A 23633-nucleotide genomic window follows, 5' to 3' on the forward strand; every position below is an offset into this window, starting at 1 on the left:
GGGTTAGTTTGGAACTTGAGTTTCAGAATAAAAGGAGCACATAAATTAAATTCCCCAAACTTGAGACGAAACAGATTTAATCAACTGCAGAGCTAAATAATCAAGTGTTGTCTGATTCATCAGCTCTTTAGTAACTGACAACTAATCAGGCTGTAACCACACATTCACTGGCTGTTAGAAAAGCGTTGATTCAACTCGACAACTCAAACTCAAAAAGTATTTAAAAGGTGATTAAACTGATTATTTGACTCATTAAATCATTTCCGTCATTTAGGGACAAAGAAAAATCTTCTACTTTTCCTATTTTTCCAAGTAACATCATATGTGCAGCCATGTTCTGGTCCACGTGTACAAGCATGAGCAAGTATACATTACCCGCACGCACACTCGCTGAGAACAAGTGCAGAAGTACACTGCAAAAGTACACAGCCAGAAGGCTGTTCTCTTTCTATGTGCAGATGAGCAGACATGAGAGCAACGAGAAAGCACCACAGGGACAAAGAGCTTGTATCTCAACTGTGTGTGTGTCACTTTTTATTGGAACAGAAAGAGCAAGGAGGTCAACAGTACAAAAAAAAAAAGAGAGGGCGTCAGGGTTGTGGTTAAGCAGTGAACGGTCACTTGGCGCCGACGGTGAGCTTCTCCAGGTCATGGATGCCCTCCTTGTCAATCAAACGGACAGTGAAGGAGGGGAGGTTCAGGACGAAGCGCTTGTTCAGCTGGAGAAGGGAGAGAAGACACATATTAAGAATTATACAAGAAATATTAAGATATGAGATAATCAAAAATATCCAGATGAAGAAAATGAATTATAAATAAGCAGAAGGAATGAAGTCAAGAAAAGAGGAAACATTAAATGAAGGAAAAGGTGGAATACTCACTATTTAGGTTCATTAAGGACAATTCATATAGAAAGTGTTTGAACCCAATTGGAATAATAGATATGCTTCTGCTTTTTCAAATGCATCGATCCACAATGATTCAAACTAAGACCCTTCCCTGTTCTTGTTCTTCTTTCTCATGTGGCTTTAAAGACTAAATTCCACTGTTTAAACCCCACGTTGTGTTAAGTTGTGTCTCTGAACTCTGAACAGATTCTTTTTAAAAAATCACTGACTCGATAAATAAAATATTGCTGCTTTCTTTCCGTGGAGCCAACGTGAAATCTATTTTTGTTCGGCGATATTTTGCTGTCAGTCAGTCTGGTGAAGACCGTTTAGCCGCCAGCCGACTTCTCAGCCACTCGGCACCTGACGACTGACACGAGGTCAAAGTTCTGTGTGGACTGACCGGACGGAACGCTTCACTAGACCCTGTGCGCCGCTAACATCTCGCCTTTTCCAGTGGATTCTCCGTAGTAATAGTAAATACAGGTCACAGAGGACAGTGATGAATGTTGGAGGCTATTTTTGTAGAGAGATGCTACAAAGTGAAAGACTGAGCGATATAATAAACACTTTATTAAGATGCTTATTATTCTTACTCGTACAAAGAGGAAGAATAAAACTACTTGAACTCACTTCCTCAATGCACATCTTCAGAAGATCCATCGCCTCCTCTCGGGTCAAATCTAAAACAGAAAACAGGTAAATTAAAATGAGATAACAGAAACATTAATTAGATCTAAAAAGAGATCAAAACATCTTTCATTAACAAGACAAGGGATGTAGTTTGCACTGAAGACCATGGTGGAATTAAAATGAAGATTAGATAAACAAATTGTATCTCACAAAACCTCTTACAGCGCTCAGAGTCTGTATCAGAGTATGATTCGCCTCCACACTCTACACACTAGCATTTTAGTTTTTATTTTCTCAGACTCACAGGAACAATAAACGGCTGAAAAATAAGCAGCGGGTGTTTCTCGGCTCTGACCTGGTTTGTAGTGACGGTCAAGAATGGATAGAGTGAGAAAGGCTCCGTAGCCATGGGCAGCGAAGGGGGCCTTGGCCAGGGAAGACAGGTAGTCCATGTAGTAGAGACCCGGGCCGTCTGTGTCATCGTAGCCCGCCAGCAACAGGTTCACATGATACGGAGTCTGGGGACACAGGAGGGAGGAGGGAGGAGGAGGAGGAGGGAGGAGGAGGAGGAAGTGGAGGAGTAACAGTCAGATCTGGCTTCTTCTAAAGGTGTTGACATGGGATGCAAACTAGTACTCGAGTTCAAAATGGGCTGCAAACACTTTTTTACTGTAAACCTCACCCAATACAGACAGCTTTGAAATGTTATATCAATCATGGCATCAGCTACAATGGCAGCTTTCACAAAAATGAAATGTCTCAAAGTCCAAATCTAATATTGAAAAGAAATTATTGATTATAAGTGAGTTCCATTGAGCATGACATGTATTTCTGATTGAAAGGTAAATTTGCTTAAAGTTGCTTAACTAGTCGTCAGTAAACCACAAATCACATTCTGCACTGTAACAAAGACTCAATGTGGTATCAGGATATCAAACGGCAGAATCATGACACCACAACCCGCTGCCACGGCTGCAGGAGAATTTCACATTTAACACTATAATACATGTAAAACACTAAATTATCATTCTATCCGAAGCTGGGGCGAAATGAACAGTATATTACACACGACACTGATTTATTGACTTCCAACTCTGTGGCACGTGACTAGTTTTGGTCCAATCGTGACAGAGAAATCATGCCAGAGGTGGAAGTCAGCCGAGTTTAATTATAGATGGTTAATACCCCTGAGATCTCAGACCTCTACCCACAAGGAAGGCAGCAGAGTGGGGACATTTTGTTTAAAATAAAACAAAAAGACAAAGCCACGGTGTGAAGCAAACCGTGGATTTGGAAAAATCGTTGAACCACCATCAGAAATGTATTTAAATCTGTTAATATTCTTTCAGAGTGTTTAAGACTCTACAGACTCTTAATAGAGTGGCAGCGGCAGTTGGTACATTACAAAACATTTGTAGTTAACCATTTCATCTTCTACATTTATGATGGTGTTGGGTAGGAGATCATTTCTTCCATTTGCAGTTAAAGATTAATTAATTCAATTAAAGAATTCAGAAAAGGGACAGAGCTCCTTTACCTGCAGCCGGAGCTGAAGACATCCAAGCAGCTAATAAACCTTTGTGATCAGTAAACATGAGATGCCAGAATGTCTGTTTTTAGTTATTTTCTTTTCTCTCGCCAATTACAGGTGCCAACATTGACATTAGCATATGAGCATATCGACAGAATGGTGACACTGACTGAACCGTATTTCATAAAACTCCTTCTCTTAACAGCGATGAACCGGGAGCCAGACATCTCACTCACTTGAAAAGTACAACTTTCGCAACTTCTCCCAAATAAATTGCTCCTAATTATCGACTTTGATTTTTCAACTTTGGCGTAGACGGGGAGCGATGCACACAGCGGCAACATTAACACTCTGTAAACTGCGGTGAGGGTGGGTGAGGGAGAGAGAGAGGGAGAGCGAGAGAGCGAGAGAGACACACGAGAGGCTGATGTGAGAGCACAGGGAGGGGAGGCTGGATAGTGATGGAGGGAGAGGAAAGGTGAAAGGGTGTCACAGGACAGAGGAGGTGTGTGTTTGTGTGTGCATGGGGGGGGGGGGGATAGGGTGTCACTGGCAGTGTGTGACATCTGCTGGGAGTCAGCACCCCTGTTGCTCCCTCCTCGTCCCTTCCTTCCCTCGCTCCCTCCTCCTCCCCCCCTCTCCGCCGCCTTCACCCTGTGCCCTGGAGTAGTGCCAGGGCTCATTAAAAACTTCTAAAGTCGTTTCTCTTGCCCCCTACCCCCCCCCAATCCCCTCTCTCTTTTTAAATTACATCTTTTACGCTTCCAGCCTCTTCTCCCTTCTCTTCCTCCAAAACACTAATTTTCTCCCTTCGTTTTCTTTCTGCGAGCCCCTGTTCCTCATCTTTAAAAAAATCCCTTTAAAGCTCGACAATTTTCAAAGCAACTTACGGCCTGACTTCTACGCGCGGTTCCGTGTTCTTGATTAAACTGCAACAAGAAAAACATAATGTGGCGTTGTCGGCCATTGCGGAGAGGCAAATATGATTCATTTGGACGCCAGGCGAGTTGTGATCCACACACCTGCCCTCTCGTTTCAATTCATCCCTCAGCCGACCTGCTTACGTCTGTGACTGGTGCGTCGGAGCCATGTTTGCCACAAGGGCAACGGTGATTGTTACGCTCCCTATGGAGTAGGCTCCAGCGTATGTGTGTGTTAACGATGGTCTCTCTCTCTCACACACACACACACACACACACACACACACACACACACACACACACACACACACACACACACACACACACACACACACACACACACACACACACACACACACACACACACACACACACACACACACACACACACACACACACGAGAAAGAGAAACAGTGTTTGTGAGTATGCACAAGGGGTGTGAATCTCAGGATGTAAATCTTGTGTGTGTGTGTGTGCGCTTCAACTCCTCCGTGAGCTTGCGAACGCCCCAGTGGCGTCAACCCCACCCACCAGACACCTGCCTCACTGGTTACATTGTAACAATAATACGGACTTGGCATCAAAATAACCTTCCCTTGCCATGTCACCTCGGAGGGAACCAGGCACCTTGTTAACCCCGCCACCTGAACTCACACCCAGGTTTCGCATGCAAACAATACACATCATATGTTTTATCCCCCTGCTGCGAGTCTCGCCCTCAGCCAAACAAGGCGAACGTTGCGCCGCCTAACAAAAAGCTGCACCTGTGCGTTACTACCGTCGCCTTCAGCGAACGCAAAAAAAACAGCTCCGTCTGCTTTGGGAGCCAGAGTCAGACATTTTGGGAGATTTGTTCACTCACTTGTGGTTTTGATGATTTGTCTGACGAACTGAAACCGATAAATAAATACTGTAAATATATATAGAAAATGATATGTTTAGTTTAGCTTAGTGTAAAGTATGGAAATAAGGGGGAACTGCTAACAGGGCTCTGGCAAGAAATAGCTTGACCCAAATATTCTGTAAAAACAACATGTCACGGTTTAAATTTTGGTTTTAGCATTAATTAAACAAGACATACTCCAACTAATGATTTTAAGTATTGATTATTGTGTTGGAGATTTCATTTGTGATAAATAGTTTTGTCTAACCAAAAATACATTTTCAAATAAACTAAAATTTGCCAATTCTCCAAATTAAGTAGCCCGAACCCTTGAAGGTTTGTTATTTATGTTAATGACGACTAATTAGCAAAATGGACGCTGATTTATTTTCTGTCGATTGAGTTATTGATCAATAGTGGCAGCTCTCTCGTTGATTGGCGAGCTTCGTTACCTTTGCAAAGAGCCATGCTAGCTGTTTCCAGTCTTTATGCTAAGCTAATGAGCTTCTCAAAGCAGCCTCACTTTCACAGTACAGACACGAGTGTGTTATTAATCCTCTCATCCGACTCTGATCAAGAAAGTGAAATTAGCGTAGCTCCCAAAATGTTTAACTGTTCCTTTAAGGCATCGGCTTCGGAACAAAAACAGCTTTGGCTGTGACACAAATTAAGGTCATGTCGCTCGTAAACCGCCACAAACTCATCCCCAAACTCTCCTCTTCCACGTTCCAGCACTCCCTCCCTTCTTTCCTTCCTCCCCACTCATCCCTGCCTCCCTCCCCCTATTTTTGCACTCTGCCCTGGGGCGTGTTCTCTTTATTGGCATTTCTCCTCAATCTGCTGTATTAATTGTTCATCTGTGCAGGAGCAGGGGAGCTGCATGCAATATGGCACCAGTAATTATTTGTGCCCATTGTGTGCTAAAATATATTTCACAAACCCATATGGGGCCAGCTGTAGATCACCACAGCACTGAGGCTAACTGTTGCTGTGGCCTCACAGACAGAATTCAAACTTCACACTTCTTCAGCTAACTGCAGCAAACATCCACACACAGACATAAACTGATGACTGCGAGGCTTTTGGGCTTCTACATAAACCTCTAAAAAAAAATTGAAATGTGGTATTTATAAACTCCCTGCCTCCCCTGAGTCTTTTCGGTTTCAATTTAACCTCGTGTCTCAGCCTCCCAACACCCACCAATCCTGCTAAACTTTTTAGACTACCTCACTGGGGCACCTGCCAATATCCATCAGTTCAATCTGTATTTATCTTAAACACACAAATATATCGCAGCACATGAAACGGGGAAAAATAAAACAAACAGAATCAGAGCAGAAGCTGAATTTCTATGCCCCCAAAACTTTGCAGTTGTTGTTTTGTTCTGCGGTGAATTTCATGTGTATCATTACTGATATGCATGCAGCAGAGTCGAGGCCTCAGGTGATTATGCTTACCGCTCGTGTTTTTTTTCTTTTCTCGTTTCTTTGTCTGCTCTCTAAAGCTTGAGTGAACGCAGTACTCCAGAGGTTAGGAGTTGTTTTTCTGGACGGCAGACTGGTAAGTACACAGTCGTATGTGAACAGGGTTACGTTCACTCTGCTGCCGACATGCGCTGCTGACTTTAGCTAACTACACCTCCTGGAGGTCTGAAGCCACTTGGGTAATTTCATCTGTAATTTATCCTGCAGGAATAAGGCCATCAGAATTAACAATATACCACTGATTAATTTATCAGTCAGTGGTTTTTAACCTAGGGGTCTGGGCACGCTGGCGGGATCACGTCACGTATTTTTATGGGGGGGGGCGTTCAGAAGCTAATTTAAGGATAGTGGAAAAAGAAGGAAAAAAAGATTTGATATTCAAGAGCAGATCATTATCTTTGCTTTCTGTCAGGGTTGAACTTTCATCTGCAATGATTTAATCAGATTAATTAAAACAGATTCCAACATATGCAGCCACGTCCCCAGACAGGAACTGAGCGAGGTCGGTACAAAAAAAAGAGAAAATCTGCAATTAAATTCTCTTTTAAGACAACAAATGAGGTAAATCCATGTCTGAGAAACCAGCCTGTGGTCAGAGAGCAGTTGTGTGTTGCAAGTGGACAATGTTTGGCTTTTAAAAAATTGTAAAGAAGAGCAGGTGAACTGTACGGCTTTAATTCGTCTGTATAGTTTTGGGGAATTTTGTTTTGATAGAAGTGTAATATATCACAATACAATATTTTTGAGGAGCTTACTTTTAATAAAACCAATAAAAGATATATTGAGCTTTGGGTGTTTAAACCAAAAATTCCACTGCCTTTTCAAAATCATTTAAAATTGATTGCTTCAGTTTATTTGACCATTTGCCCCCAAAAAAAGAAATATGAAGGCCTCAGCTTGAGCTCTGGAAAATGTTTGATAGAATAAAGATGAATCGTTGATGAAAATATTCAACTATTGACTGAAACCCCAAAGTTGTACATAATTGTACTAAAAGATTTCAGTACTAAACATTTACACTTTTTAAACAAAATGATTATTGATCCCAATAAGATAGAAAAATTAAAAAAGCTTCTATTAACTCTGCTTATTTTCTTACTTATCTTAAAAAAAAACTAAGTTTCTACCACAGTTCAAGATTTTAGCAGATGATTTCTTTCCCTGTTTCACATTCAAATGGACAACACACATTAGATATTCTACATACTCAGGATGTTCTGGGGGGCTATGAAAAAAAAAAAAAAATCACCATAAAAAAAACCTGTTTATACAACATAATTTGCAAATGTCCATGTACTCTGGAGGTTGATGAATGTGAAAAGAGCATAGCTGGAGGAAGGTGTGGGATGCAGGAAAGAAACTGCTATTGCTTCAGTTTCTGAGCACTCCTGAGAACGTGGCATTAGTAAATCCTGCACTCATGAAACCATATTCATCACCGTGAGGCATGAAAATAACGATACAGTTGCAACTTATGACAAGACATGAATATAAATGTTATCCTCCGCAACATATACAACCTTGACTGAAAAACACGATCCTAATCCTATAGGTCCCTCTGTGTGCATGTATATTGTATTAGTGTACATGTTGATGTCATTCTCACACTCACACACAGTCTGTGCGCTGTTGTCTACTGGGCCTGGTTGTTCTCCCCTAGGACGCCCACTCCTCCTCCTCCTGCTCGATCCCTATCCTCCATTCGGTGTGTCCCACATTCCCTTCCCTGCCGCACTAATTGTTTTTTGTAATTATTTTCACCCTTCTGCTATTGTGACAGGCAGCGGCTGCACTACTCTTAACAAATTAGTGCAAGAGATGCAGCGAGCAGATACAAGGAGCAGAGACATCTTAGGGAAGAGTGTGTTACTTCTAAAAAACTAATACAATGGCGGAAAAGAAGCACTAAAAAACTATGTTGGGACATAATTATCACTATAAGTGTATTTTCTTGATTAATCCATTAATCGTTTTGTGACTAAAATACCAATGAAATTTAAAAATATTAAGATTAAAAGTTTTCTGAAGCACAAGACAAAGGCATGAAGGAAATATTAACTTTACTGCCACATGAGTGATGTGGTAAGTGATGGAGGATTGATGAGCCATGCATCGAAATATATATAATCCTAAAAGATAAAAATGTTCAGGGATCTCATAAATTCTCTGAACAATACTTATTTTGTTTTATACACAGTATTAATATCCATCCATTCATGGGCTATCACACTCATCCACTGATGGCTGCAGGAGGCAGGATACACCCTGGACAGTTCACCAGTCTATCACTCGGCTGACAAATGGAGGTAAAACAACCATTCACACTCACAATTACACTTTTGAACAATTCAACATACATACAAATACATCATCTGGTTAAATCAAAGCGTAAATAAGTAATAGGAAAAGAAATTGCACCTTCACATGTCTTGTTTGGATACATTTTGGTAATCCGAGCACTAAAGGTCGAAACCCGGGTATTTTGAAAATATACCCAGGGGAGCTGTGCCGTTGGAGTGGGGGGGGGGGGGCACAGGCTCAGGTGTTGTCCTGAAGTCTCAAAGGGAGGAACCTTTGTCACCACTCACAACAAGCTGACAAATGTACCTGCCGCTGTCAAAATGCATCTGCTGGTTCAGTTTCGATGTCTCACGCTGATAAGGACACAAACGCAGGTGTAATTGCAGGTGAGACTTGATTCCCACCTGAAACTGAGACAACTGCTCCTCTATAACTAACATGACGGTGTCACAACATGCAGACAAGCAAGGACTCTGCTGTGTTTTCATTTTCCTGTTTTTGTCACAACTAATTTTAAGCAGAAATGTGAACACATTGCTGGTATTCATGTGCCGATTGTACCTGCAATTTGAATTGAGAATTACATTTAAGTTATGGAAATTAGTCTTATTGCTACAGGAGTTGAATTAAATGAGGTTTAAAAAGACAAATTTGAAACAAACAGGAGGTCTGAGAACACATAGTAACACCAACTGCAGCAGATGGTGCAACTATACAAGACGAATTTACATCTGTGAAGACACCACAAGGCTGTTCAGCTTGTTTTGTGTGAAAAACAATTTGCAGTCGTATTTTCAAAAGACAACTGTTGATTTCAGTATGAAACATCATATTTTGCTGGTTCCCGTCAGTTTACTTTGGCAAAGTAGCTGCATTTAAGTTAGATAAAAATAAATGTGGCTAAGTTAACATGTTAAATTATATTGTCTCTGAAAATTGTGAGTAACTGGTTATTATACAAGTTTAATATGAACACATCTGATTATGTTTGTGATGCTGTTCAAATTCTACAACGCATAAATTACTACGCCCTGCCGCCATGGTACCAGGGAACTAGGGATTTTCAATGTGACACTGAAAATATCAAGAAGTTGATTATATTCAGCTTCTAAAACTTTGGATTATTTAAATGTCCTTTAACTATATTACTGGCAGTAACATATAAATGTGTTTTTCAAATTTTGCAAAATCACAGTGAAGAGTGATCACTGTTCCCATAAAGCTGGTTTGCAGCTCAGGAAAAGTTTAGATTTTCCTCTAGATGACACTGCGAAGAAAGTTCAAAGTGGTTTTAAGAAGGACTCATAGGAATATCTCTTCAGTTTTAGGCTGTTAACTCTTCAAAAACAATTGCTAATGGATTGTTTTTGTATTCATCGTGGTAGTTACCCTGCTCCGGAGATAGTCTGCAAGGTTCTTTCGTGTGAAGTTCGCTGCTGCTGCTGGACTGAGTTCGTAACCTAAGAAATAGAAATGAGGGGAAAAATGGCATCAGACACAAGTTTTGAGTTTGTCCTCTGTTTTATTCTTGTCACAATATTATATATCTATTAATGACTAGGACAGGGCACTGAAAGTTAGCATCACTGGATTCATTTGTTATTTACTTCAGCAAATCTCTTATTTCAATCAAAACCTTATACTTCAGACAACTTTTGAATTTGCACAAGTTGATAAAGATAACTTCTCACATTACTTCTCATTTAAACATGATCAAACACGTGTAGTTTGTGTACTGGCAGCAAACATTGGGTCAAGTGTAAATATCAAAAGATGCCCACACATGGAGTACTTCTTACCATTCCTCATTTTGTAGAGCTGGACGTTCTTCTGGATGTACTCTGCAAACTGCACAGTGTCTCCTGCCTCCCCGACACACAGGAGCAGAATCTTCTCGCTGAGCTTGAACATCTTGTCGTAGTCTGGAAAAACACAGAGAACATTAAAAAAACAGGTTAATATCTGCAGGAATTAGAATGAACATGGACTTGATAAACTAAGTTTCAATGGACGTTGATGCAGCGATGACTTTCACTTTCACTGTTGAGCGCCTGATTGAAAAACTTGACTTTTACAAAATAAAAAAACACAACCACTTGTTTAGAGGTTTTAAATTTAATGGAGCAATTACAGGAAGAAAGAAAATCCAAACTTTTCAACAAGAATAACACGATACAGATTTATTGCTACTTAACCTAGCTCCGGTTAGCCTCGTTAGCTCCCGTCACATTCACAATACGCTGTTTATATAGCAATGTGAGCATTTAGGCTAACTCACACAACGGTGCGACATACTTAGATACATATTCAGGATATTTGTGAAATGCATAAAAGGAGAATATGGCCGTAAGTGTGTTAAATCAGCTACAGCAGCCGGCTGAGTGGCTAATGCTAAGCTAACGCATTGTCATACCGTGTTTCATCTTAATGATGCTGCTCGCTGCGACGTTGTCGGAGGCGACGAGCACAAAATCCGGCCCCGTGATCCCGAGTAAATATTCCATGGTGGATATTTAGCTGCGAGTTGGAATAAAAGTGTGAAAATAAATGTGTGGTAGCGTCTCCTGCTCGCGTGTGTACAGATTACACAGCAAAAGTTTGAGACAGCTGTCGCGCGTTGCTTACGTCACCGGAAAGCACGTCACTTCTTCGCGACCGAGGCGGGCGATTTGAGCGGATCCGCCACGATCCTCCCCGGACACCGACGGTTTCTGCTGCGGTATAAACACGCTCGAACCCCGGCTGTGCTCCCCGGTGAAGGTCGGTATGAAGGGTGGGACACCCCGAAGCGTCATGTCGGAGTCCAACAAGCCGAGCGACCCGCTGAGGAGACGCTCTCCGCGGTTGAGTTCTCCTCCTCCTCCTCCTTTGGCTAACTTGAAAACAGACAATAAAATGGCGGCCGCGTCTTTCGCCGTCAAACGCTCCATCACAGTGAGGAAGATCGCTCCCAGGAAAACCACCGCGCCGTCGGAGCACAACAAGGAGAACACGCCGAGGCCGTCTGGGGACAACCAGCAGAAGGTGTCCACCCCGGGTCCCGCCCCGGACCACGGCAGCTCCTCCTCGGCTAAGAAGAAGACGAAGAAGGCCGCTCTGCCCTCGCCGATCCTCCCTCCATCCCCGCCGCCCTCCCGGCCCCAGGAGTCGGACCCAGACGCCGCGGTGTGGTCCCAGAAAGTGCGCCGGTCCTACAGCCGCCTCGGCGACCGGTCCCTCAACAGCCCGGACCCCCGCGAGACTCTGTTCGGCTTCGAGAAGCTGACGACACCCGAGGTGGGCCCGAGAGTGCGGCGCTGTAAACCGGGTCTGGAGGCCTCCGGGTCCGTCACCGGGCTGAGCTCCTTCACGTCCCTGCTGCTGCTGGAGGCGGACGACGCGGGTCAGCCCGAGCCGGACCCGAACATCCCCGGGGTGACCTTGGTGAAGGAGAAGAGGAGGAGGAGGAAGGCGCCGCAGATCGCCCCCGTGGAGCTGGAGGCTCTGGCTGCGGAGATGAACGCGGTGTTCGAGGAGGCAGAGGAGTTCGAGCTGGTGGTGGAGTGAAGGATTCAAACTGAGAGACTGAAGGGGATCCCATGTTGACTGTGTGTGTGTCATTCACATGCTGGAAAAAAAGACAGACTCTGGGACTGTTTCTGTATATTTCTAGTTCTTTTATATTGTACATTTTTGATTCTTTGGAGTTTATCTGTTTGGTATTTTCATTTAAATGATCTTGAGGTGGTTGTTTAGGTCGTTATGTGCATATTACATGTGTAGGTAGACCAGTAAGGTATGCTCCCCCCCCCCCCCCCAGTATAATTAAAGCCTTTAAACTGATTATCTTTTGAAGATGCAATAATTAATTGGTTAATTGATTTGACAGACATCTTTTCTATAACTGATTGTTGTTCTCATAATTTTTCATGCTAAAAAAAGTGTGATAAGTGTTAAATATTCTCTGATTCCATTCTCACATCAGATCATTGTAAACTGAATATTTTGGGGGGTTTTATTTGGACATTTGTTCGAAACCCATCAACTAATTTAAAGATGCCAGGAAACATATAGGTGTTACACAGTTTATAAATGTATGTGGAGGCTGTAGGAGGTATAAAGGTCATAAAAACAGTTTCTTTTCAGGACTGGTATGATCTGAACATCATGAATGAACAGATAGTTTCAGGTGTTTCTACCCTTGTTGACCGAAGACGCATCTTGTATCTGCTTGTATTTCCACTGCTGAAGAACAACAGAAATGTGAGAAGTACTTCAGAGTCTTTAAACCAGATTGCTCAACTTAAATAATGTGTTTACGTTCACATTGATCTGACCAAAACAATCACAATAGGACCATAAGACAGCACCTGTCAATGTTGTTTTTGGAAAGTTTTCTCACATCTGTCTTATCTTGAAGATAATCTGTTTTTATCCTTGATTGACTGTGCGTGTAAATAAATAATCAAATTCAGCCCAAATGCCAGATTTTTTCAAATGTTCTATTATTTTTATGGTTTTAGTTACACCTATTTTAAATAGTACACTCATAGTGCACACCTCTACCAAGGCTAACCTATCTAGTCAAGTCAAAGAATGAATGAGAAGAATCCTAGATCTGCCCATTCATCACTTCACAATTTAAAGGGTCCTTGGTTGGGTCATGCTCCACCACTCCACAACATTTCATGTAAGTTAGTTCAGTAGTTATGTAGTGAAAACAATCTCCTTGGTAGAGGTAATGAAACAATAACATACATTTATAGTATTTAGAACTTCATGCATTTTATCTTTATCCATAAAAAGGGAAACCAGGCAGATATTAGTGGGTTAAACACCACTTATCTGAGTCGCAGGCTTGTTAAGCAGCATCTCAGTTACTGTATATCTGAAGTTACACAGTGACACCGGGTTGGAAACCTTTGAAAAGTCTGTTGTGGGTAAGTGTTTGTTGGATGATGGCTCTCACCGCTGACCCTGTTCACTTGAACGGGGTCTAATAGGATACTCCAGCGGTGCGTGTTGACTAACAGCACGTTCCTGCACACAGCAGAGGTCTCCAGTGACGGGGATGAGGCAGGCTGAGTGAGTGGGTGGGTGATCCGTCTGTATTTAATGAGAATGGTGGACAGGTAGAAACACTTTTCCTCCAGAGTCTCTTAAAGGTCTAAGTGGATGAGCTGCGTAATTGACACTAACAAGGAGGGAGGGCCTTCGATTTACAACCCATCAGTGTGACTGTGAACACCGAGAGGAAACTGCAGTTCACAGAGTTATGTCCCTTTGATTGATTCATTATTTGATTCATTAAACAAACGTTGAGATTTTCAACTGCACAGTGAATTTGTGTTTCTTTTGATTCACAAATATTAGATCAACCAGATGAATCAAAAATGGATAAATCTGATTATTCAGACTCAAATAATACAGAGTTCAGTTGGAGAGTTTTGAACCCACAGGTGTCTGCGGCCCCTGGATCTGTCCCCCCCCCCCTTTTATCTAAGTGGTAATCCAACCTTTTGCTGTAAAAGCAAAGACTGAGCTGCCACATCTTCCACTGACACACATTACCAGGTGGAATCATAATAAATAAACCATGAGCAGATCTCTATTTAAACACAAACAAGCAGAGGATGCTGACAAGTACATCTTCCCCTGTAATAGGCAGCCAACCTTGAAAAAAAACCCCACCCATCCCTGAATAAGCTATGAAGTTAGATGTTTACCTCTGCTTAGAGTGTGTCTGTGTGTGTGAGAGAGAGCGACACACACACGTGGAGAAATAATGAGTGTGTGTTTGAGTGTGTAGCAGTAAATCCACAATTTGCTCATGCATTTGTTTTCTTCCTGCAGGTGCCATTTCATCTTCATACTCTTCATTTGGCATTTCAGCTCCCGAGGAGAGGAGACATCTCTCTGTCTGTCTTTCTTTCATTCTTCTGCTTCTGCTTCTTCTTTTTTTTATTTATTTTTTTCTCAGAGCACAACTCACAGTGGCTTCTGCCTCTTGTATATTTTTAACAAGGTATTCATGTCGACTTTACACTTGCACTGGAAGTTACAAACAGAGTGGAGCAGGAGCTGTCACTGCCAGAAACTGTTATTGATTTACAATGCTGCTGCTGCTGCTGCTGCGGCTGCTGCTGCTGCTGCTGCTTTTTGCTTTGGAGTCTGTTCATTTTTTGGGATGTTGGATATTTTACACTCATATTCATGTGTGCCTCCCCCCCCCCACCCCCCAACACCACCACCACCACCCACACACACACACACACACACACTCCCACACACACACACCACCACCACCACATTTCACTCACGGCAGTTGTCGCTGGTTCAGCTTGACTGCTTCGTTAGGGCTCATCATTTGCATTCAGATTAATTATCTAATTACCGACAAATGTCCGGCGGCCACCCCACACTCTGGCTCGTCAGCTCTCAGCCTGTAATTATTTTAATCATTTACTTTCATCTGGAGCGTTCCTGCCATACTCCTGTGTTTAGAGGCCATTCTTAATTACCCTGCCAAGACACTCTTTTCATGAGAGGGAGGGAGGGAGGGAAAAGGGGGGAGAGAGGGAGGGTTGGTTTGAGGGAGAAGAGAGGAATTGGGTGAGGGAACATGTGTGTGTGTGTGTGTGTGTGTGTGTGTGTGTGTGTGTGTGTGTGTGTATGGAAGAGAAAGACCAATGGGGACATGATCCAGAGGCTTTGACAGCACAGAGGAAGCTCCCTGCACTGCTGGATGCTCTTTCCTCTCTCTTCTTCTTCTTCTTCTTTTTCCCCCCCCCCCCACCCCTCTCTCTATCTCTCTCTCTCTTCCCACCCCCACCCCCCAGTCCCCCTCACCCTGCCACCTCCCCCAACCAACTTCCTCATCCCTCCTCTCTCGCCCCCTCCACCCCAACCCACCCATCCCCTCCTCCACGCCCCGCTTCCACCGTTATACTTCCTCCCTTTTTCCCCTTTATCGCGAGCACACACAGGAATCGCCCGTGGGCTTCAGTGCTCTGACTGCTAATACACTGACACACACACACATGCACACACACACACACACACAGAGAGAGCAGGCAGACAAGAGAGTCATGCGCCCTGTTTGTGGCACTCATCACCATGCACACATCTTTCCACTATCTGCCTGGAAAATCTATACTCCTCTCAGCTCATCTGTCTGATCCTGTCTCTTCCTCTGTCTCCCACCATCCCTCCATCCATCAGACCTGCATGGATGCACCCCCATGCGTCTGTATCTGCTGCCCGTCTTTCTCTGTCTGTCCCTGGCTCCTTTCCTTCTCCAGCCCCGGTGTTTGGACAGGCCCAGCGTCAGGCCTGCTGCTCCCCGTCCTCATGCACGAGGGGACAAGAGGTCATCTCTTCCTTCCCCCTGTGTGACCGCCTCATAATGATGCTCTCACTCAACCCTGGAGCCACTCACCCTTCTCCCCGACTGCTCTAGTTAAGAAAAACAAGAGTGAGGGGGAATGAGGGAAGGAGAGAGAGAGGGAGGGAGAGGGAGATACAAGCTCTGTAATTGGGCTCTTGAATATTTAAGTCACTGGGGATGAAAGTTTAATGAAAAGATGATTATCTACCAGTTTATCACACCACTGTTTCATATTTCATTTTCATATTCCCGTTCCGAGCTTCATTGTCCATTTGGCAGCTGCAGATACAGAGTTTAGGAGCCAGAGCGTGTTGGAACATACTGAGCGAAAAGACGAGAAGATGGAGGAGACACTTTGAAGAGACGCTTAGGACCAAGAGTGTCTTTAATGTCTCTTTTATTTTGTCCTTGCATTGTTTATTTTGACAGCTGCTAATTGCCCGATGTTATAATTAAGTAGGTGTTGAATTATACTGCAAAAGAATTGTTGAAATGACAGGGTGACATGCACACAGTCATTGACAGTGTCCTATGAAAAGTGTCTTATTTAGTCGATTTTAGAAGTACGGAGGCCAAAAGTGGCGTCAATACACGTGAAGATATTTTTTAAATCTGAAATTGAAGTTTCTTTCCCACAGTAGTTCAATCATTTTAACATGGAATAAAGTCAGCAAACAATATAGTAACTTTGAACTGAACCCTCTTTTTAATAATGTATATTGCATACTCACATTGCTGTGCTTTCTATGTGCGCATCAAGAGTATCGTGAAGGTTGTGTCCCACTTGAGTCGTAGTCTTTGGCCACCGAGTCTTGAATCTCACACAGTTCTGAACTTAATTAATATTTGAAAGCAACTTACAGATATCACTTATAGTTTAAACTGCATTTATTCATGAATAAGCTGCATAACAAGAGTGGAATTGTGGAAACATTATGTAACAAGTAAAACACAGTAATCAGGAATACTTGAAATGACGATAAAACAAAACTCAAAGACTTGATGACGACTAGATTTGTCCAATTGGTTCAATTTAATCCAGATAAATTAGACAATTTAAACTAAACCTGTTAGGCAGCCAGAATTATTGAATATTTTTTTACTTTTGGACATAAACAACAACCCCTGTACTCTGCAGTGCAAAAAATAAATAAATCAATCGAAAGAAATACCCCAAAATGTATATAGTGGAATATAACCACCCCACCCGGCGAGCTGCTAAAAGCCAAATTCACAATTAAAACAAAATACATAAATGTAAGGAATCGTTCTCAGTAGTAACACATTCATCCTCCCTGTCCAGACAATTCTACACATGATTGATTAATTCTTAAATGATTTATTTGTCATAAAACCCACAATTGACATATTTTATTCTTAACTACAAGTTTATGCTCAAGAGAAATAAACTTAACACAGTTTTATTTATCAACAGAAAACATGTCAACTATAGAATGACAACAGTTGTAGAATAAATCATTTTAAGAAATCTATGGATCAAATTGAACACTCTACAAATCTAGATCTGTGTGTTATTCACTAAACCATCAAAAACATCCTATATGCTGCAATGTTGTAGAAAAAAAAAACCCTGGATCGATAATTTAATCTACATCTGCACCAAAAGGTACCAGGTTCTCCCCAGACCCAGGAAACATCCCCCCCACTGAGTTTGATGGAAACTGGTTTTGCGTAATCCTGCTAACAAATAAACAAACATGGCGCTCAGTAAAGTTCAAACCTCCGCCAAGGCCCAACAGTTCCCTAAATTCAATCGAGCTTTTCCAAATTGGCACCAATTTATTTCGCAATTATCCGTCCGGTAGTTTTTGGAGAAATCCTGCGAACAATCAAACAAACAGATAAAAAACAAACCAACTAAAAAGAATAAAGACAGGACAGGACAGTGTCATCGATGGTGAAACATGGCCCCCCCCCCCCCCCCCACACACACGCTGACTGTCGTGAGCTTTAAATACACAAAACAGTCTTTTCACTGATATAATTAACGAGTGCGTCTTCTTCGACAGCGATGGAGAGATGCGTCGACTTCCAGCTTCTTTGGCTTAAAGCACCAGACGGAAACTTAACTCGCCGATTTCAGCCCATTCTGTTGATTGTGTTTCACCTCCACAAACACCCTGAAGACAGTTCAATAAAAAAAAAAACAGCACAAGGACACTCTTTCCTTTATTTAATCGCGCCGGATAAACAGACGGCTGTTTGTTATTCATTCTCATTATTCATAATAGTCGGGACATTAATCCCTTTTTGCTGGAAGATGGTGCGGAAAAAAAAAAGCAGGCATTGAGCGTCGTGCCGCTTTGACGTGGAGCACTTTTCGCCCAAACCCCAGTGGAATAACGGGGACTGTGGAGTTTTGAGGGGGGATTATGTTGAGAACCCACACGGAGCCTCGGGCCACAGTTTGGAATGGGGACACAGTTGGGATGGTGGAGATTAGAGACCGTACCTTGTGTGGTGCAAAGAGGCCATTTCCAGGCAAAGACACGGTGGGGGGGGGGGGGGGGGGGGACGACGACAATCTTCTCTGATAGACTCACTCCGGTAATAAGACTTTATTGTGAATGCATGAAAATACAGATAAGAGGCGATTCTTCCATTAAAGCCCCAGATAAGTCGGAGAATTCAAAAATTTGCTGTTTGATTAATTTATCGGCGTTTAAATGCGACATTTAACAGTTTTTTCGCATCATCCGCACGCCGCCATATGTTGACGTCTGCGCTTCGACTGTCTGCGAGCGAAGGACGTGTCTGAAAGGAAGCCACTGGGGAGGTGGCGTTAAAGACTGCGTTAACCCAAGTTACTTGGCATTCACTTAATGCTCCCTCAAAAAAAATGAGGGATTCTATGATGCTTATCAGTTTAATCCACAATTACACGGCGCTGAGGCAGGCCACGACCCTCACCGCTTGTCGCCTTTGTGGACGGGGTGTCACCGTTTAGCCCCATCTCTGGGAGAAGGTGGGGGGTGCAGGGGGGGAACCTGGGAGACCATGCTCCATCTCTGGGGTCGAAAGGGTGGGGGGGGGGGGGGGGGGTGGTGGTGGTGGGGTTGAGAGAGGAGAAAAGAAAAAGAGCAAGTTAAATGGGAGTGACAATCTGCAAACATTCCTGTCGGCAGCTGCTGTGTGCGGCATTCTCCGTCTACTAGTTCACCCCACCCTCCGCATGGTGACCGGGGCCCCCCCACCCCACCCCACCCGCCCGCGACCCCCCCTGAGCACGGCACACGCACCTGCCGCTCCCAGCCGCGCTTTCACCAACAGCCAGATAATCTATGGGCGGATCGCAGCCGGGCCTCCTCTCAATGTGCTCTTGAGAAAACCCCTTATGCGTGAAAGAGCCCCTTTTCTCTGTCTTTTGTCCAACTCAGTTTTATGGGCCACCATTGGGCATTATGAGGTTTGGGGGATTTGCCACGGGACTCTATTGAAGGGTCTAATCCTTTCAGGCACGGGACGAATAAAAAAGTTTTAACCTGCTGTTTTCATATTTATTAGCTGGTTAAAGCAGACGAGGCAGCTGAAGCATCCACACAGAACCCTCCCTCCTCCTCCTCCTCCTCCTCCTCCTCACACACACACTTCACGTCCTGGAATTGACAAGCATCTTGAGTGGGGGTCCTTATAATGGAGCTGATTGCTTTAACTGATTCAGTCCGGAGAGTCAAGTGGGCGAGTGACACTCGGGTCATGAAGGCCTGTTGTGTGTTCGGCTGTGTCAGTCAACAGGTTGTGACAACACGTTATCACATGTTTCACTTCATAAAGTTCTGACTCTTTTTAAAGGAGGCTTTGACCTGAGTTTGTTTCCCTTGTCAGTTTTCATGTGGACCATGTTTTTCCCATCAGGTCTCGTTGAGACACTTTTGAGCACAGAGGACACGGAACAGTTTGATTTTCCACACATGTTGTGGGCGAGCTTGTCAAGTAGTTAAAGTTAATAACAGGTGCTCTGCAGAAATATATGACAAATCAGAATTAACAGTTGAATATTCTGAGGAAATTTAAATCAAACTGTTCAGTTTAACCAGGATCGTCTGTTCAGATCAAATCTCTGAATATCACATTGACAACTAGATCAATATAAATGAATATGGAACCAACCAAAAGGAACATGACTGTAGAATAGATGTGAAATAGAGATGGAGGCCAATTGAAAAAACTTCAATACTAAAAACCACCTTTTCTGTGATTTAATGTTTAAAATAATCTAATGTAACTAATGTCCAAGTGATATTTACACATTAAATGACAGGAATAAAGAAAAGAGGAAAAACTGTAAATCTCTCTCTCTCTCTCTCTCTCTCTCTCTCTCTCTCTCTCTCTCTCTCTCTCTCTCTCTCTATCTATCTATCTATTGTATCTCTCTCTCTCTTTCTCTCTCTATCTATCCAACTATCTATCCATATCTCTCTCTCTCTCTATCTATCTATCTATCTATTGTATCTCTCTCTCTCTTTCTCTCTCTATCTATCCAACTATCTATCCATATCTCTCTCTATCTAACTATCTATCCAACTATCTATCCATCTCTCTCTCTCTCTCTCTCTCTCTCTCTCTCTCTCTCTCTCTCTCTCTCTCTCTATCCATCTCTCTCTCTCTCTCTCTCTCTCTCTCTCTCTCTCTCTCTCTCTCTCTCTCTCTCTCTCTCTCTATCTATCTATCTATCTCTCTCTCTCTCGTTCTCTCTCTCTCTCTCTCTATCTAACTATCTATCCATATCTCTCTCTCTCTCTCTCTCTCTCTCTCTCTCTCTCTCTCTCTCTCTCTCTCTCTCTCTCTCTCTCTCTATCTATCTATCTATCTATCTATCTATCTATCTATCTCTCTATCTGTGTCTATGTGTTGTTTCTCCTCTGACGACAGGTCTTTCTATCCAGTTCATCATACTCGGGCCTCGGGCAGCAGCCACCCTCACCCCTCCTCACCCCTCCTCTCCTAACTCCCTTCATCCCTCCCTCCCCTGCCTCCCTACTCCTCTTCCTCCCTCCCTCCATCCCTCCATCCCCACCGCCACCCCCTTTCTGTCAAAGCTGATTGTTTCCACGCCAGCAGAGTGCTGCGGGCGAACACACTGTCACACTACATCAGGCAGAGGGAAGAAGGGGAGAGAGAGTGGATGATAGGGTATATATGTATTTCTCTGTTCAAAAAAAAAAAAAAGAGAGAAGCTCCGCACAACAGCTAAAGCCGCGGCTGCAGCAGGGATTCCCAAACTTTTCATGTCAAGGGCATCCGGACGTAAGAGAAAACACAGACCCCCCCGATTGTGTCCTGAGGAATCTTAATCTGAGAGACTGTGTGATCTTAATCTGACAGCAGCGAGATTTTCCAGCTCGACGTCGTCCTGAATGTACAAAACACTGAGGTTTTTCATGGCATTATATAAATTAGGTGAATGTCTTTTGCTTGTTTTCTGGATCAACGTGCACGGATGAATCTGTGTTTTTGAACTTTTAGACGATAATAAAACAACATTAAACCCTTTTAGAAGCTGCACAGCTGAAATCCACTGTGTCCAAATTGACCCAGTTTGAGTCAATATGTCTCAGCGCTTGTATGGAAGCGTTGACTTGACCCAGTCATAGGGAGATTTTTAGTTTTACTGCTGGTTTAGTAACACAAACTGGGTCCAAAATTATTGGTGACTGTCAAAAAAATTTGCCTTAAAGTTACCATATGAAATAAGAATCAGCTAAATGCTTTTTAAATTGAATTTCCATTGAATTGGTCTGTTTTGATTGGTTGTCAGAGTTTCTATCTTTCATCAAAATGTTCTGAATGTGATCCAAAGGATATTGTTTCCATCATCCTGGTGTGACGCCATCGGGTTATTTACTTAAAATAAAACACGTTTGTTTGAACCATTGTTTCGACAAAAACCTCAGGCTCTGTTTTTTAGAACTGGCACAATTATTTTTTCCACAGTTGTATAAAACAATAAATTACATTTAAACAGCAGAAGATCTGTGAACGTGAGGAACGACAATAAAAGTTGTTACCAAATTGTTTAAATATTTATTTCTTTCCTTGTCATTTTAACACGATGAGACTTTTCCATGCAAGAAAAGTCAAATAATCTCGGGGACCATGTAGAAAAAAAATCAATTGTCACTCATATGTCTTTTTTCCTTTCTTTCATTTTGCAATAATCGGTTATTTCCAGACTGAGTAAAACCATAAAACTATAAATCAATAAACAGCCATCAAGCCACATTACACCAGTGCTCCTCAACCCCTTTGACCTCTGACCCCTTCACTCACAGTGTCACTGCATGTGTCTGCAGTCAGTTTAATCAAGAGCTTTTTCCCCTTGTTTTATTTGAATGATTTTAAACAATCAACGAGTTATTTGTACAGAAGAAACAGACATTTTGTTTTGTTTACTTTTCTCCTGCTCATCATCACATGTTCTTGGTCCTGACCCCGTGTTGCTCTGCTTGTCATTATTCAACACGCAGTGAATAACAGTCTTCTCCTCCCAGTGGGGGCCCTTTCATGGATCCCAGGTGGCCCCCAGTTAAGAGCACCACTGTTACACACACACACACACAATGCACACTGCTGCCCCCTGGCGTCAGAGCACGGAGGCGAGCACAGGTGAAGGTCTGATCCGAGCTGGTCTGTGATGGAGTGTCTCCCCCTCGTGGACACTATTCACTGACGTGTGCTCCAGGTCAGAGGTGCGTGTGTGTCTGTGTCTGTGTGTGTATTTGTGTGTGTGTGTGTGGGTCCCTGAACTGCAAACGTTTTTTTTTTTGTTATTAACTATTTTAATGTTCTTAGGAGCAAACATTAAATATTTCTGGACAGCAACTATTGGACGTCTGAAGAGGTGACGTGAAGTGATTAAGAGAAACAGAAAATATGAATGAATGAATGGTTTCATGTATTTGTTGTTGTTGTGGGTCCACAATAGAAAAACAACATTAACATTTGCTTTAATGTGATTTTACTCTTGATATTTTACTGCTGCACTTAATATTATTGTCTTTTTAATCATCAAATAGCCAATAAATTCATTAATTCATCAATATAAACATAACAACGTCTATAATGGCAGGTAAATGTTTCCCAGGAATAAATGTCAAATGTCTGTTTCTGGTTAAAATGCTATGCAACTTAACAGTGTATGTGCAAATGTGTTTTTACCATTAGTAGAAATAGCTCAGCATGTCTTCTGACTTCCTCAGTGACAGGAACCCTGAACACAACGTGAACCACAGGCAGAAGCGTTCCGGTCGTTTCTCTGTGGAACACCAGCATTAAAACCCCTCTGTCAGTTGTTTGTCTGTTGGTGGGTGAAGGAGGTGAAGTGTATCAAAACACAGAAAGATGCAGATCCTCCTCCTGGTGCTCCGTGTCGCCGTGGGGGTGCCACCACCACCAGGCCCAGCTGGTTTCACCTTTCCCCAGGAAGTTGTGCACTGACACACACACACACACACATCTCAACACCACACCTCCTGCAGAGAGGACACTTTCTTTTCTTTGACCTTTCAGCCCTTTGGTTGATCAGGAGTTTGACCTCTGACCTTCAGGAGAAGCTCCGGGCCTCACACAGCAAAACTGCTCCGGCCCAGATTTGGTCTCACCAGTCA

General features: G+C 42.9%; 2 protein-coding genes across 3 annotated transcripts; one reads left to right on the plus strand and one right to left on the minus strand.

The window, feature by feature from the left end:
• Window positions 1-505: 505 nt before the first annotated feature.
• psmb2 (proteasome 20S subunit beta 2) lies at window positions 506-11277 on the minus strand. Of its 2 annotated transcripts, XM_034599730.1 has the most exons (6): window positions 11053-11277; window positions 10439-10561; window positions 10029-10099; window positions 1876-2038; window positions 1521-1570; window positions 506-719 (listed from the first exon to the last, which is right to left on the minus strand). In XM_034599730.1, the coding sequence occupies exons 1-6, from the start codon at window positions 11141-11143 to the stop codon at window positions 618-620; spliced, it is 600 nt and encodes a 199-aa protein (XP_034455621.1). In that variant the 5' UTR covers window positions 11144-11277; the 3' UTR covers window positions 506-617. The 2 variants fall into 2 exon arrangements, with proteins under 2 accessions (XP_034455621.1, XP_034455622.1); XM_034599731.1 differs by lacking the exons at window positions 506-719; window positions 1521-1570 and adding an exon at window positions 1635-1682 and having other exon boundaries at window positions 1766-2038; window positions 11053-11271.
• A 40-nt stretch (window positions 11278-11317) lies between these two features.
• Window positions 11318-12508, plus strand: cdca5 (cell division cycle associated 5). Its single transcript, XM_034599729.1, has one exon. The coding sequence runs from the start codon at window positions 11406-11408 to the stop codon at window positions 12183-12185; it is 780 nt and encodes a 259-aa protein (XP_034455620.1). The 5' UTR covers window positions 11318-11405; the 3' UTR covers window positions 12186-12508.
• The last annotated feature ends 11125 nt before the right edge of the window (window positions 12509-23633 follow it).

This window comes from Hippoglossus hippoglossus, chromosome 11, assembly GCF_009819705.1.
Source record: "Hippoglossus hippoglossus isolate fHipHip1 chromosome 11, fHipHip1.pri, whole genome shotgun sequence".
NCBI lineage: Eukaryota > Metazoa > Chordata > Actinopteri > Pleuronectiformes > Pleuronectidae > Hippoglossus > Hippoglossus hippoglossus.